Below are 13,498 nucleotides of genomic sequence, written 5' to 3' on the forward strand. Positions count from 1 at the left end.
ACAAACGTGCTTTAATGAAAGTGAAACATATAGATCGCTTGGGTATCGAGCCTTTCCCATCATACGGGATACATCTAAGTACTTCGCCGAATAAAAAAAAACGAAGGCACCATTGCCTGCCTGCCCATGCATCCATCATAACTACCGATTCCCAGTCATCCAACTCTTTCATTTCACATCAAGTTCAAGTGAGAACCCATTCACTGCCTCGCTTGAGGAACTTGTCAAGCAATAGTCCCAAGTCTGCCAGAACAAATCGACACACGTAGAATCCGAAGAACTCGGCTGCATGCCGAGTACAAAGCTCAAGCCCGACTTGTGTCTTGTCGGCGTGCCGCAACCCAGGGTCTTCTACTTGTCTAGCTATTTGATCTGTACATAGTGGTTAGTAACTTGAAGACTCTCGTCACAAAGTATTGGCTTACCGATAGCTTGAGCTGCATCAAACAGGCGTGCCAATGAGCTCATATACATCGCGTTGGGTCCCGTAAAGTCGACTTGTGTCAGATCCCGCTTCGTTGGGCGAGTTGTCGGGTTTGGTGTCATTGGCAGACTAGCAAGACTGGGAATTTCCTTATTGGTTTCAACAGCATTACGGTTTGCGTATGCGCTACCAAGTCCGACAGCAGAGTTCTTGGACCGCAAGCGTCGCCACGAGAACGACGATTTTCCACTAACGCTGGCTGAGCGTGGTACACCCGTAGATGCATCGCCATCGCCAGTGGATGCGTCCTTGAAAAGAGATCCCGATCCCTGTACGCCTACTTCGTTGCCAAGTTTGCGGGTAAGGGCTGTTTGGACCTGCTCAAGGATGCTTTCTAGGGACTGCATCTCTTCCAGAACTGCATCAGCATCGTAAGTATCAACTCTTGCTATTTTGAGTAGGGCGGCGGTGAGAAAATCACAATTGGCAACCTTGTCTTCAATGTTCTTAAGCTTTACTCCTTTCACTTTCCAGACATCCCGGGAAACGAAGAGTTTGCTGCTAAGATAACCGCCTTTGGGATGAGCCAGAGTCTGGTAAAGGCATCGCATGAGCCAAAAAGGTCGAAGCATGAAATCTGTGGGGCAAGGCTCTAAAGGAGCTGGAGCATCGGGATAAAGGGGACTCGGCGAGCCAGTGCTTGTTGGGGAGTGGAAGAAGTCTTCAAACAAAGAAAGCCCGGCTGCATTCGTATCTGATCGCTCACGGAATGAGGCTGCTAGAGGCGTAGGTAATGCTGGAACCGAAGGAGCATTCAGAGATCCAAAGGGATTGCTTCCGGGAGTACCGGGAGATACATCTGAGTTCTCTTCAAGATGTGTCAAAGACATGTTGCGGCTCTTCATACTTCTCAGACTAGAGGATGAAAAGTTGTTTCTCAACTTGCGTGCATTCGGCGATCCGGTGATATCATCATCACCCTTTTCCGAACCTAGCTGACCAAATGGTGATGCTGCGGGTCGAACTCCCGTCGTATCTGTTGGGCTAGCCTCGAATAATGGTGGTGAAGGGTGCCTATAAGGTGCGCTCGTGGCCTTCACATCATCGTCGGCCTGAGGCTCTAATTCCTGGTTGCCCATATGAGCTGATCTGGCATGAACTGGATCATTCGCATGCTGGATAGGAAGATTGAGTTTAGATGTCTCAATCTTGAGCTGCTTCGGGTTCTGCCCTGAAAGCCTCCTGTTCCGTACGCTTTGTGCAGATGACCCGGGTCGTTGAGGCAATTCGGGGAGTGATCCTGTCGGGGGAGGAGCAGCTGGTCCCTGTGATATGTTTGTGAAAGGGGGTGGCAGTTCTGTAACAGTCGAGAGTGAGGTAGCTCCTGTGGGAGGATTTGATCCCTGTGAGCTATGCCAGGTGCGCGAAGTCGCGCCACTAGAGCCGGATTCCCTAGGTGGCGCAGGTTGGTGTCTGTAAGACTCAAGACCATAGTCACGAGCGATTTCGTCAAGAATTCTCTCTTCTTCGTCGGAAGAGTTGTCGTTGTAAAAGTCGTTGGTTTCCTCGTACTCTGTGTAAGAGGATTGGTAAAGATGTTGAGCTCGGGAGTCTCTCTCCATGTCATAAAGCTCTTGCTCTGTCTCCCTCACTTTCTGTCGGGCGAGTTCAACTTTGCGCATGGCGTTGGCCACTACGTCTTCACTTCCTCCCATTGGCATCATGTGTCCGTTCTCCATTGGACTCATTGGCTCGTAAGCTGCTTCGATAGCTTCGTCCATCGCCGTATCGAATTCTGCCTCAGTTTCTCCGCTAACGTTCCGAATATGCTTCCTTCTGAAGCCAAGTGACGATGTCCTTGAGTGGACAGAAGATGTAGTCGAGCCCCCTGATTCGTCAATGGGATCTAACCAAGAGTTCATGCTGTCTTCACGGAAATGGGTGTGCGACACAGTAGGTTCAGGCACAAAGTCAGGCATTTGATCATGGCGTATCGAGAAATCTGACCGTACAGGTTCGTTTACATCATCCACTTCAGATTTGAAAGGTGATGGAGCACGCCGTGGGGATAGGGGAGCTGGCATATATTGGTCTGCCGCAGGTCGCTGAGGGAGTAGATGGTCAGGAGTTCGAAGGCGCACAGGTGATCGAGAGAAAGACGACTGAAGAAGCCCTGGCTCAGGAGTCAGAGTCGTAACAATTGGGTTTGGTTTGTTCTGTATGCTTCGTCTCCTGAAAACGGTATTTTCGTCTTGGGGCGGGGGGCTAATTAACCGGGGCTGTGGGCTGCGATTGTCTATTCTTGTAGTGGTCGCAGTCGCAGTGTCGAAGACAGTGGTTTCGTCAAGATCATCATCGTCGTCTAATTGTAACATAGATTCAGTCTCAGAGCGCTGAGCTAGACTTTCGGGTCGGGCTGGCAGAGCCTTGGTTTCCTCTTCTTGCCAAGGAGCCATTTGGTCCAGCTCGTCAATTCGACTAGTGTAAGTGCCTCGCTAAGGTATACGAGTCAGTATCAGTGCTTCATTTCTTTTGAGTCGATCTACTTACAATTGCCTCAAGTTTACGTTTGTCTTCATCAGCAGTCGTCTTCTGCAACACTTGCTGCAGAAGATCACAGGCTTCTGCGTAAGCTTCCCGTGCCCCCTTAAAGTTTTGCGCATTATCCAACTGTACTGCCGTATTTGCCTTTTGCAATGCACGATGCAGCATGGCTTTTTGAGATGGCGGCTTGGGTCCGCGCCCTTTGTCGGCACTCCCCTTGCCAGAGGGATTTCTGGAATGGCCTCTCTGAGGCGGATATGCCTCTTGGTCCTGGTCGTAGGGCATATTGGGTCTGTAGGTACCCATTGAGCGCGCACTTGCTGGGGTCGATGTCGCGGACTGAGCTTGCGAGTCTGGAGTCTTGGAACGCTTCAGGGACTGTCCCTCCTGGCGAGCGACGGTCGATCGCCCAGGCTCACTCGAACCAGAGCCAGGGCCAGCCCCTTCGGATTTTACGTTGAGGAAATCGTCCAGAGCTGGGGGTGGCTCCAAGGGTGATAATGCGACGATCAGCGGTAGAGATTGGGGGAATTGACTTCTTTCTTCTCGAGGACGCGACGTAGAGCCGTCAAAGTTGGAAACGGAGGAGTTGTTGCGTCGGTGTTTTTGGAGTTTCCTGGGCGATGGTTTGGAAGGCGGTGGAGAGTTGTCAATGGGAGTAGTCGCATCGATACTGGGGCGGCGGCCACCAAGTCGCGGATGATTAACGTGGGGAGGTAGCGCCGAAATACGACTGAAATTAGTCGACGCAGGTGAGGACAGGCTATTCAAAAGCCACGAACTGTCGGCGGCGTTGTGGGGGATTCCGTGCCCAGGAGTAGTGGGAGATAAGCGATCGGATCTCTCAAAATTCACAGCTCTTGGTGAAGGTTCGATATGGGGCGGAGGGAGGAGTGAAGAAGTTCGAGGGAGTCGGGGTCGGGGTCCTGGGGACTTCTGATGATGATAGGCGTTTAGCGAGGGGGACGATGAAAACGCAGATCTCGACGGGTCGCGATAATGATTATTAGGAGGCCCAGAATTAGTTGGTACGGAAGCGGGCGGTCTATTAGAGGATGTGTACGCATGTATAGCCCAAGACGGCGAGACAGCAACGGCAACACCAGCTGAAGTAGAATTAGATGGCAACGACGCGCTCGGACGGTAATGGTCGTGGATTCGAAAAGACGAGTTCTGGCTGTCGTGCATCTCTTTGATTTCCAGTCAAACCAATCCGGCGACGTGACTGGACGCAAACCAAAAGCCAGTAATTCCCCCCTTTCCCTAGGTTGCACACCAGTCCTGGCGATTAGGGGACTACTAAGTGTAGTGGAGGTCAGGTTAGTGGAAGCCAGGGCCCTTTCCACTGGGCGGAACAGCACCTCTCAAGTGTCAACTCGTGGGTTCGGTGGTGCGTCGTGGAGAAAGGCCCGCGAGCTAAGGAGATGGAGCGAGGTCCGCTTCCGGCGCGATTACTGTAGGTAGCGTAGGCTCAGGTACGAGAAAGTTGTAGAGTTTAAATGCGGATGGTTGCAAAACGGCATTCTCATTTCGTTGTTCTCTTATGAGTTGTTCACAGTCATTGAAGCTGTGGCTGAGCCAAGGGATGGATGCAAAGGACAAGTTGAAGCGTTAAAGGACTCGAACCCGTTCCAGAAACGGAAACAGAAACAGATCAGTCAGCCAGCCAGCCAGCCCATGGCAAAACGGCAGAAGCAGACCACAAAGCATGCAAACTTAGATAAACCAAAACTGATTCCATCCATGTCAGGGGAGGGAACGGAGGAGCCGTACCTGCATCCCCGAGTTCTGGTTGGTGGTTTAAGACATTGGGCTAGGGGATTGCGTTCCTTCTGTCTCCAATATGTGACAGCTTACCGGCACTTGCCCTGTGCGTCTACTAAAGTTTCCTCAGCGCTTCGGTTCGACCAAAGCTCCACGTGGAACTCAAGGCATTAGAAGAGTTGGTCGCTGAAAGCATAAGACAATACGACATTAGTAGTAAATAACAGTTCATGCTATGTAATTACACCAGGCTCTTCCTTTGTACATTTTGATGTCTTGAAGTTGGGAGGCAGCGTTTCTAATACACGCTAGATAACTGTCACTGTATTAGTTGATGGCACTTTGTTCGCACTGAATGAGACCAAACACTGTGTGGACAATATACGGTACTGAGTGTCGACGCTGTCTTGTTTCAGCTCTAGCGCGTAGCCTTATGTAATGCCTGCAACAAACATCAAACATTCATCATAACCAGTCAAGCAGCGCGTCGCTCAAGGTATCCTGTCGCGAAGGGATAACTTTGGTATCTGGAAGTAACAATTCTGACCTTCCATTCGTTTGACCCATCAACTTCTACCATGGCGAGTGTCGACGAAATCTTCAAGGTTTGTTTTTCTTGATGAGACCTGTAGCTTCAATCTCTAACAAACTTCCAGAGCTCCGGCATCTCAGGCAAGCGTAAGCTTGATCCTATGAGAGATCCAAGTAAGTGACTATCAAAATTTGGTCGCGAAGTACTTCTACTTACATATTTCAAGATGAAATTTACAAATCAGCAAAATTGAACGGCAGTGGCTCAAATCGACACGCCCAAGTCGACGATGCGCAAGACGAAGACGAAGACATGGAAGCTGGCCCAGCAGCACCTCCTCCCGAGGAGGAAGATTTCGGGCCCGAATTACCTCCCGATGATGACGAAGGCCGGTTCTTTGGCGGAGGTATCACGAAACAAGAATCAGAGATCCTCGACTACGTAGACGAAGCCGACGCTGGAAATGCGCCCGAAAAGATCGATGCAGCATGGCTGCGGAAAACAGCTCTCAACTTCGAGAAGCGCATCAGCAAGAATGCTGAGCTTCGCGCCAAATTCGAAGACGAGCCGCAAAAGTTTATCGGTAGCGAAGCTGATCTTGATGCCGATGTCAAGGGATTGTCTCTCCTTTCCGAACACCCTGACCTATACCCAGAATTTGTCAAGACGGGATGTGTCGCCAGTTTAGTCAGTCTATTGGCGCACGAGAACACCGATATTGCCATCGACGCCATCGAGATCATGGGCGAGTTGACCGACGAGGACGTCTCTGCAGAAGATGAACAGTGGAACGGTTTGGTTGACGCTATGATGGACGCAGATCTTCTTGGACTGTTGGTCTCCAACTTCTCTCGCCTGAATGAAGATGACGAATCAGATCGCAGCGGTATCTACCATGCTTTAGGGGTGATTGAGAACTTGTGTTCTCGACAATCCGTTGCGGAGCGCGTTGGTGAAGATGAAAAGCTTTTACAATGGCTTCTGCAGCGCATTCAACGAAAGGAAGATGTCGTATCTCAAAATAAGCAATACGCTGCAGAAATTCTAGCTATCCTCTCCCAGATGGCCGTCGCCAATCGAACTCAACTAATACGCCTCGACGCCGTGGATCTCCTTCTCCAGTTGGTAGCCCCTTACCGACGACGCGACCCAGACAAGGGTGGCGAAGAAGAGGAGTATATGGAAAACATATTTGCCTCTCTAACATGTTTGGCAGACGAGGCTACCGGAAAGTCGAAGTTCATCGATGCCGAGGGCGTAGAACTGTGCCTTATCATGCTTAAGGAGGGAAAGAAGAGCAAGCCACCTTCTTTGCGTCTCCTCAACCACGCAGCGGGCGGCAACTCTGGTGTGGAAGTCTGTCAGAAGATCGTCGAGGCTGGCGGTCTCAAAACACTCTTCACTCTCTTCATGAAGACCCAGGACCATAGACTAGCAGAGCATTTGGTGGAAATATTCGCCTCCATGTTGCGCCTCTTGCCTGCCAACTCAGCAGAAAGGATACGGACACTAGCAAAGTTTGTGGAAAAGGATTACGAGAAGATAACGAAACTCATCAAGTTCCGACGGGACTACGTTGCTCGACTTTCGTTGGCAGAGCAGCAAAACGACGCTGAAAAGGCCGTTACACCAGCAGATGATCGAGAAACCGCCGAGTTGGAGTGGCTATCCCGTAGAATCGATGCTGGCCTTTTCACACTACAGACTATCGACACGATTCTGGCTTGGTTGGTAGCAGAAGACACGGGCGCATCACGCAAGGTCAACCAGGTGCTCGCCGAGCGGGACGAAAAGGTGTCATTAATTGGACGTACATTAAAGGAGCAGCTGGAGGGTCTAGACACGACAGAGGAGAACCAGGATCTGAGGGACATGTTGAGCACTCTAGTCGAGTTTGTTCAGTAAACTTAATAATCAAAAAGGCGTCCAGACGGAACGCCGCAGGGTGACCGGTATAGAACGCATGGTCTTGCTCTCTTATAACAAATCCTCCTCGTACCTAATCTATTGTCTTCCAAAGTGCAGAGCTAACAACGCTCGTGATTATAAACACCGTGACTCCGCCGGGAAACCGCTCAAGACTTGGTGTTGGTGGGAGGAACGGGGTTGACATCGAAAACAGCGCTGAGAAGGTTCTTGATAACCCCAGCTTGACCCTTCTTACCAGCCTCCTGAATGCCCTTGATTTGAGTCTCGGCGTCCTTGTTGGCTTCGGCCTCGGCCTGCTCGTTGCCCTTGCTGTGCTATAGAGATGTCAGCGATCCTAAACATCCCACAAAACGTAAGAGTATCCTACCTCGGCCTCGAACTTCTTGTATTCCTCCTCCTTCTGGGCCTTGTAGTCGGCTATCTCTTGCTTGGCTTCATCACGAGCTTCCCTGACGCGCTTGGTGCGGTCTATCGTTCGATGTTAGACAAACTAGTTATCGCATTCGGGGAGGGAAATGGCGCTTACACTCTCGGGCTGTGCATCATCATCGGGTTAGCGATCTAAAACAAGGCGGGGAGTAGTAAAGGCAATCAAGCTCACCCTTCTGGACAATCTTGGAAGCATCTTGCTCAGCCTAATGACGTAAGTCAGCTACAAGACCATACTGTAATAATAGCGCAAGGGGAGTCGTACGTCGAGGAGCTGTTTGATGCCGGCCGAGTTCTGGGCAGACTGTGGAAGCGAGTTAGTTGGTCGACATCATTCGCTCATGGTCGCGATGGGAGCTAACCATGATGTCGTGTTTATATGAAAGCGTGGAAATATAGCGATCGAATCGGTCGTGTGTGAAAGGGACGTGGTACTAGGTTCGAAGACTGTTGGTGATGCGATGATGAAGAGTCGATGGTGATGGAGTTGAAGATGAGTTGCGAATGGCTGCAAGACAAGGTACGGTACCTAGCAGTTGACGACGGATTACGTCTGAGCTTGGGCAGGTGCTGTTGGAGCCAGCTGATTCGCAGGTACCGCTAGGTACCTTTGGGCTGGTGGGCTTCCCCTCCAGTGAGAGCTGTAGCGCTTAGCGCGTATTGTAGCCGCGTATCAACCGCCATGTCCTTTCACGTCATGGTAACAAGTCCCTTCTTTTTTGCATTGGATCATAATCTTTTGGCTTTCAATTGTCTTTGATCGAGTAATAAATCCTCCGACCAACTCCAGTCAGCAATTCAAACTTGAGGCAACCGATCAGCCGAATCGATCACCGATCAACCCCAGAGAAGCCAATATAAAACCTCGACAATGTCTCAAGCATCTAAGCTCACCCTACTGGGGACATCGCTACTCGCAGTCGGCACAGTTATTGCGGTACACTACCAACAAAAGTTCGAGAAAGCGGTACGTCGATTTTACACATCAGCCAGTCTCTACTATATGTCTTCAATGCCATTTTATAGCTTCTAAGCTAATTCCGATTTCTTAGGCCATGCATGAAGGCGTTGTCCGCGATATGGAACAGCAGCGAGTAAAGCGAGAACGACAATTGGACTTCGATCTGCAGAAGCAATTGGAGGCAGAGTACAAGCGCGAACAAACAGTCCACGACTCGATAGCAGCAGCCGAGAAAAGCATTCCGGATCGATAATGCGATGGCGTCAAGTCTCAAGAAATAATTGTACAATCACACCATACCCTGCTCTCTAAGCGACCATAATACCATGGTTAAAATCTAGATTTAGTTGCATCAATGCATTTCATTGTTTCTGCTATCCTAGCCTTATTTGATATACTATACTAACTCTAGACAAGTCCTCCTCTCTACATTATAAAGCGTTATTAGGTCCCGTTGGCAAGGTGCCACGTTACCATTCGAGACTTCCTATTTCAAATGTCCTTTTATGCCTCATCTGTCTTTTCATTTTTTTTTTTTCGTAATCAAGCTCAATTTAACGGATTGAAACTCCGGATCGGTTGGTAAACATTCTGGCGGCAATGTTCATGGCCTGCAACTCCTGGAAGAGCAGCTTAGCGGCGTAGGGAATATGAATCTGCGCAATCTTGGTCTTGTTCTTGCAAGGTCGGCATTCGAACGACTGCTTGGAAAGGTTGCTGTAATTCATGTTAGCGAGTCATTCATAGTTACTAGAGCAGTAAAACTTACGCAATTGGTGTCATAAGTCCACAAATTTCGCAAACGTGGACTCGGAAAGCATCCGACACCTCAAACAGACGCTCCTTCAAGAAGGCAGCAGCACCGTGGGCAATCATACAATCACGTTCCATCTCTCCGAATCGCAGACCACCGTCTCGAGCACGACCTTCGACAGGCTGTCGGGTCATAATCTGAACGGGACCACGAGCACGGGCGTGAATCTTGTCATCCACCATGTGACGAAGACGTTGGTAGTATGTGGGTCCGAAGAAGACTTGAGCACGGAGCTTGCGTCCGGTATGGCCATTGTACATGACCTCGAAACCTCGAGATTGGTAACCGTGCTTTCTCAAAAGTTCAGACACGGAGTCGACGGTGACATCAGTGAATGGCGTTGCGTCACCCTCCATACCCTCCAGTGTTGAGACCTTACTCAAAAGACACTCGATCAAATGGGCAATTGTCATACGAGACGGAATGGCGTGAGGGTTGATGATAATATCAGGTGTCAGACCTTCTCTGCTGAAAGGCATATCCTCCTGCCGATAAGTAACACCGATTGTACCCTTTTGACCGTGACGAGAAGCAAACTTGTCACCAATCTGGGGAATCTTGGTTGTTCGTACTCGAACCTTGACATATTTGACGTTGTCGGCGTTGACTGTCAAGATGACTTGATCGACAATACCGTTCTCCGTGCTTCGCAGAGGTGTCGAAATATCACGACGCTGATGTGTCTGAGTTCTAGTTCCCAGGTCCTGGTTCTCCTGGTCGATGGGGGCAGTCTTGCCAATGATGATGTCTTCACCTGACACTCGCACACCGGGGGCCACGATACCATCCTCATCAAGCTTGTCATATGTTCCGTGCTTCATTCGAAGTGTTGTTTGTTGGAAGGGTTTCTCGAAGATTTCTGTGTAGTTGAGACCGACCTTCTTCTCTTGGTCCGAGTATGATCGGAAGAACAGACTGCGGAACAGACCTCGATCAATACTACTCTGGTTCATAATGACGGAATCTTCCTGGTTGTATCCTGAGTAACAAGCAATTGCAACAATGGCGTTTTGGCCGGCTGGCAGTTCACGGAACTTGAGGAACTCCATGGATCGTGTAGTAGCGAGAGGCTTTTGCGGGTAGTATAGAATGTTGGCCATGGTATCCATACGTCGAGAGTAATTCGTTAAGAAGAAACCCATGGCTTGTTTACCCATGGCAGATTGGTATGTGTTACGAGGAGACTACGAATTGTTAGTCGCATTCAACTTTGTCAAGGGGGGTGGTACATACCTGGTTGTGATCGGGGAAAGGAATGATACTGGCACAAATACCCAGAATCATACTAGGATGAATCTCACAATGTGTGTACATGTGAGTTGTGGGGTTAACCTTTGTCTTCAAACGCTTGTTGCGTTCTTCCTCCTGTTCCCTCTTCTCTGCCTCTAGCTTGGCCTGCTTCTCTTCTTCTGTAAGATTGATCTCATCCTGCTTCTGTTCACGATAGATTTCGAGATCTTCAGGCGTCATGCAAATCATAGCGGTTTCCTCTTCTTCGGCATCGAGATACTCGACAGCTCCAGAGCGAATAAGTCCCTCCCATCCAATCTTCTCTGATGGATCAGAAGGTGGCTCTGCTTGCTCCTGGGCAATCTTGTTCACAAGGTCCTTTGTCAATACTAGTTGTCCCTTGTTGATACCAGTTTCGTAGTCATCCTCTTGTTGCACGGTGAAGACTGGCCTCATGACACGGCCTGCGTCAGAGAAGATTTTGAATTCACGGTCTCGAATATCACGAACAAGAGAGACTTCAAACTGGACATAAGACTTCCGTCGTGTATCCAGGACGCTGTTCACCAGTCCCTTGGGATCAGGGTGGACACCGACCCAGCTACCGTTAACGAAAACCTTGGTTGCGTGAGGGTATCTTGTTGGTTCGTACTCCTCAACGACTTCCATACCTCGGTTGATCATGAATTCGATCAGAGGCTCAGCTGGTGAACCCACACTCACATAGCACATCAGCGACAAGTTCTTGACCAGACCGCAAGCCTGACCTTCAGGCGTCTCGGCAGGGCACACCAAGCCCCAGTGAGTGTTGTGCAGCTGGCGAGGTTTCGCGAGCTTGCCATCACGTCCAATGGGCGTGTTGGTACGTCGCAAATGAGAGAGTGTCGAGGCAAATGTATATCTGTTCAACACCTGGGAAACACCAGCTGTGGAGCTTGCAGCCTTCTTCTGATCTCCCCAGTTACCAGTAGCCAGTGAGTACTTGAGACCGTTAGACAGGGTTCCTGGCTTGATGGCAACATTCAAGTTGAAGTTTCTGTTGCTCTCAACGCAGCGCTTGAGGTAGTTGGAGAGCTCCGTGTTCATTCTCCTTATGATGCCACGGAAGAGCTTTGCAAGTAGGGGACCAGCAAGATCGAGTCGCTTCTTTCCAAAGTGATCACGATCATCCGGCTCACGACGGCCGAGAGCACACTGAAGAAGCTTGTGCACCATATAACCCAGGAAGAACGCCTTACGGGTCTCGCTACCCTCTGACTGGGAAATATGGGGCAGTGTCTCCTTCTGAAGAATGTCCTTTGCGACACGGACACGCTTCTCACGACCAAGGCTGGCCTGGTCTCTGTTTCCACGCTTACCGATGAAATCGAGAGCAACTTCTCTGTCCTGAACACAGAAAGCTTCCTCGATACATGGACGAAGCATTTCCAACATCTGACTATCGTTTCGATCGTAGCAAATGTGGTTGAGAATGTCCTCATCAGATACGACACCCAATGCTCGGAAGACGATGGCAACAGGAAGATCTGACTTGACAAACGGGAGTGAAGTCTGGATAGTCTGGCCAAAGCCACCACGGGCGGAGTCTCCCTTGCCAACGAGCTTCATCATCAAGCTAGAGATAAGGCGCGAACCTTTTTCAAGGGCACTTCGGATCTCAGCAGTGTAGGTGAAAGGGCTGGGCTGAGCCTTCTTAAAAACCTGGACGATATTGGCGGCAGAACGCTCCTGGGCGATCAGAACCTTTTCACTACCATTGATGACGAAGTAACCACCCTGATCGTAAGGACACTCGTTAAGCGTGAACAGTTCCTCGTCGGTATGTTGGCTCAGATGACAAATCTTGGATTTAACCATGATGGGCATCTTGCCCACAAAGATCATGTCTGACTCGCCTTCTGTCTTCATGCTGCCGCCATTTTCCTCGGTCTCCCATTCAAGCTTTGTGGGGTGCTCTCCAGTTCGCTTGTACTCTGCCTGCTGTTCCTCGTCCATCTCGTGCAGAGGAATCTCCTTGTCGATAGCAACAGAGACCTTCTTGGTGATCTTGATGTAAGTCGGTGAAGCATAGGTCAAGTTTCGGTCGCGGCATTCGTAAGGTAGTAGGGAAGTAACAGTGCCGTCTGTCTCACTGATGGATGGCCGAGAAACCATGACACTTCCGAACTTGATCTCGTATCGGCGAAGAGCGATCGGCACTCCATAAGACGAAGGGGGGTTGTGCTGATCGAGGGAGATGTTGGCGTACTCATTGACGAGATCCTGAACAGTAGTTTGTGTGAACTCATCGAAAGAATCGGTCTGCTGTGATGCAAGGCCCTTTGTCTCGAAGAAGGACGAGATCACAGTCCAGCAATCCTCGGGGGTGATACCCTCGTCGTAGCCATAATCGTAGTCGGAGTCGTTCTCGTAAGAATCGTCCATGATGTCGGTTTCAATCGGTGCAGCTTTTATAATGGGGTATTCGGTTTTTATTAAGAGTTGCGACAAGGAATTGCTGATCGAGTCGATAAGAATGCGCCCGTGGGCAGTTGCGTCGGAAGTTATTCAGCGAAAGACAAAGGAGCTAAGACAGCGAAGTCAGGGCGGTCAGTTTTGGACCTGGCGCCTGATGCACCCCGTGAGCATCTGTTGATGGATTTGGCAGATGGACAGCAATCTCTAGCCAGGAGATGGAGTGACTTTAGGGAATGCGCAAGGTATGAGAGTCGGGGTGGAGAGGTGATGAATTTGTTAGACAATGAATATTAACTTAGCATTCAGGAGCCTGAGGTTGAGGCGTCGAGACGCGACAAAAAACGAGCTAGACCTTTTTAGGCTAGTGCAGGTCAGTCCGCCACGTTGATGAATAATTCAAGTGCGGCGGTGCTC

At 50.0% G+C, this 13,498-nt stretch overlaps 5 protein-coding genes across 5 annotated transcripts; 2 read left to right on the forward strand and 3 right to left on the reverse strand.

Moving 5' to 3' along the window:
* Positions 1-316: 316 nt before the first annotated feature.
* EDB82DRAFT_34112 (uncharacterized protein) lies at positions 317-4,400 on the reverse strand. Its single transcript, XM_065607510.1, has 2 exons — positions 2,975-4,400; positions 317-2,919 (listed from the first exon to the last, which is right to left on the reverse strand). The coding sequence occupies exons 1-2, from the start codon at positions 4,154-4,156 to the stop codon at positions 364-366; spliced, it is 3,738 nt and encodes a 1,245-aa protein (XP_065465453.1). The 5' UTR covers positions 4,157-4,400; the 3' UTR covers positions 317-363.
* Positions 4,401-5,310: 910 nt separating this feature from the next.
* EDB82DRAFT_426219 (Catenin-beta-like protein) lies at positions 5,311-7,169 on the forward strand (the record flags this gene model as incomplete). Its single annotated transcript, XM_025731269.2, has 3 exons — positions 5,311-5,337; positions 5,389-5,437; positions 5,491-7,169. 3 exons carry the CDS (start codon positions 5,311-5,313, stop codon positions 7,167-7,169), a joined length of 1,755 nt encoding a protein of 584 aa, XP_025590310.2.
* Positions 7,170-7,339: 170 nt separating this feature from the next.
* EDB82DRAFT_550270 (H+-ATPase G subunit-domain-containing protein) lies at positions 7,340-8,181 on the reverse strand (the record flags this gene model as incomplete). Its single annotated transcript, XM_065609567.1, has 6 exons — positions 7,985-8,181; positions 7,888-7,926; positions 7,795-7,828; positions 7,720-7,728; positions 7,561-7,661; positions 7,340-7,507 (listed from the first exon to the last, which is right to left on the reverse strand). Exons 1-6 carry the CDS (start codon positions 7,985-7,987, stop codon positions 7,340-7,342), a joined length of 354 nt encoding a protein of 117 aa, XP_065465454.1. The 5' UTR covers positions 7,988-8,181.
* A 135-nt stretch (positions 8,182-8,316) lies between these two features.
* Positions 8,317-9,316, forward strand: EDB82DRAFT_34212 (uncharacterized protein). The gene is made up of 2 exons (XM_025731267.2): positions 8,317-8,589; positions 8,675-9,316. Exons 1-2 carry the CDS (start codon positions 8,494-8,496, stop codon positions 8,834-8,836), a joined length of 258 nt encoding a protein of 85 aa, XP_025590308.1. The 5' UTR covers positions 8,317-8,493; the 3' UTR covers positions 8,837-9,316.
* On the reverse strand, positions 8,897-13,156 carry EDB82DRAFT_34218 (uncharacterized protein). The gene is made up of 3 exons (XM_025731264.2): positions 10,631-13,156; positions 9,353-10,581; positions 8,897-9,300 (listed from the first exon to the last, which is right to left on the reverse strand). The coding sequence occupies exons 1-3, from the start codon at positions 13,049-13,051 to the stop codon at positions 9,138-9,140; spliced, it is 3,813 nt and encodes a 1,270-aa protein (XP_025590307.1). The 5' UTR covers positions 13,052-13,156; the 3' UTR covers positions 8,897-9,137.
* Between the last annotated feature and the right edge of the window lie 342 nt (positions 13,157-13,498).

The sequence above is a fragment of the Fusarium venenatum genome (genome assembly GCF_020744135.1).
Source record: "Fusarium venenatum strain MPI-CAGE-CH-0201 chromosome Unknown EDB82scaffold_1, whole genome shotgun sequence".
Lineage (NCBI taxonomy): Eukaryota > Fungi > Ascomycota > Sordariomycetes > Hypocreales > Nectriaceae > Fusarium > Fusarium venenatum.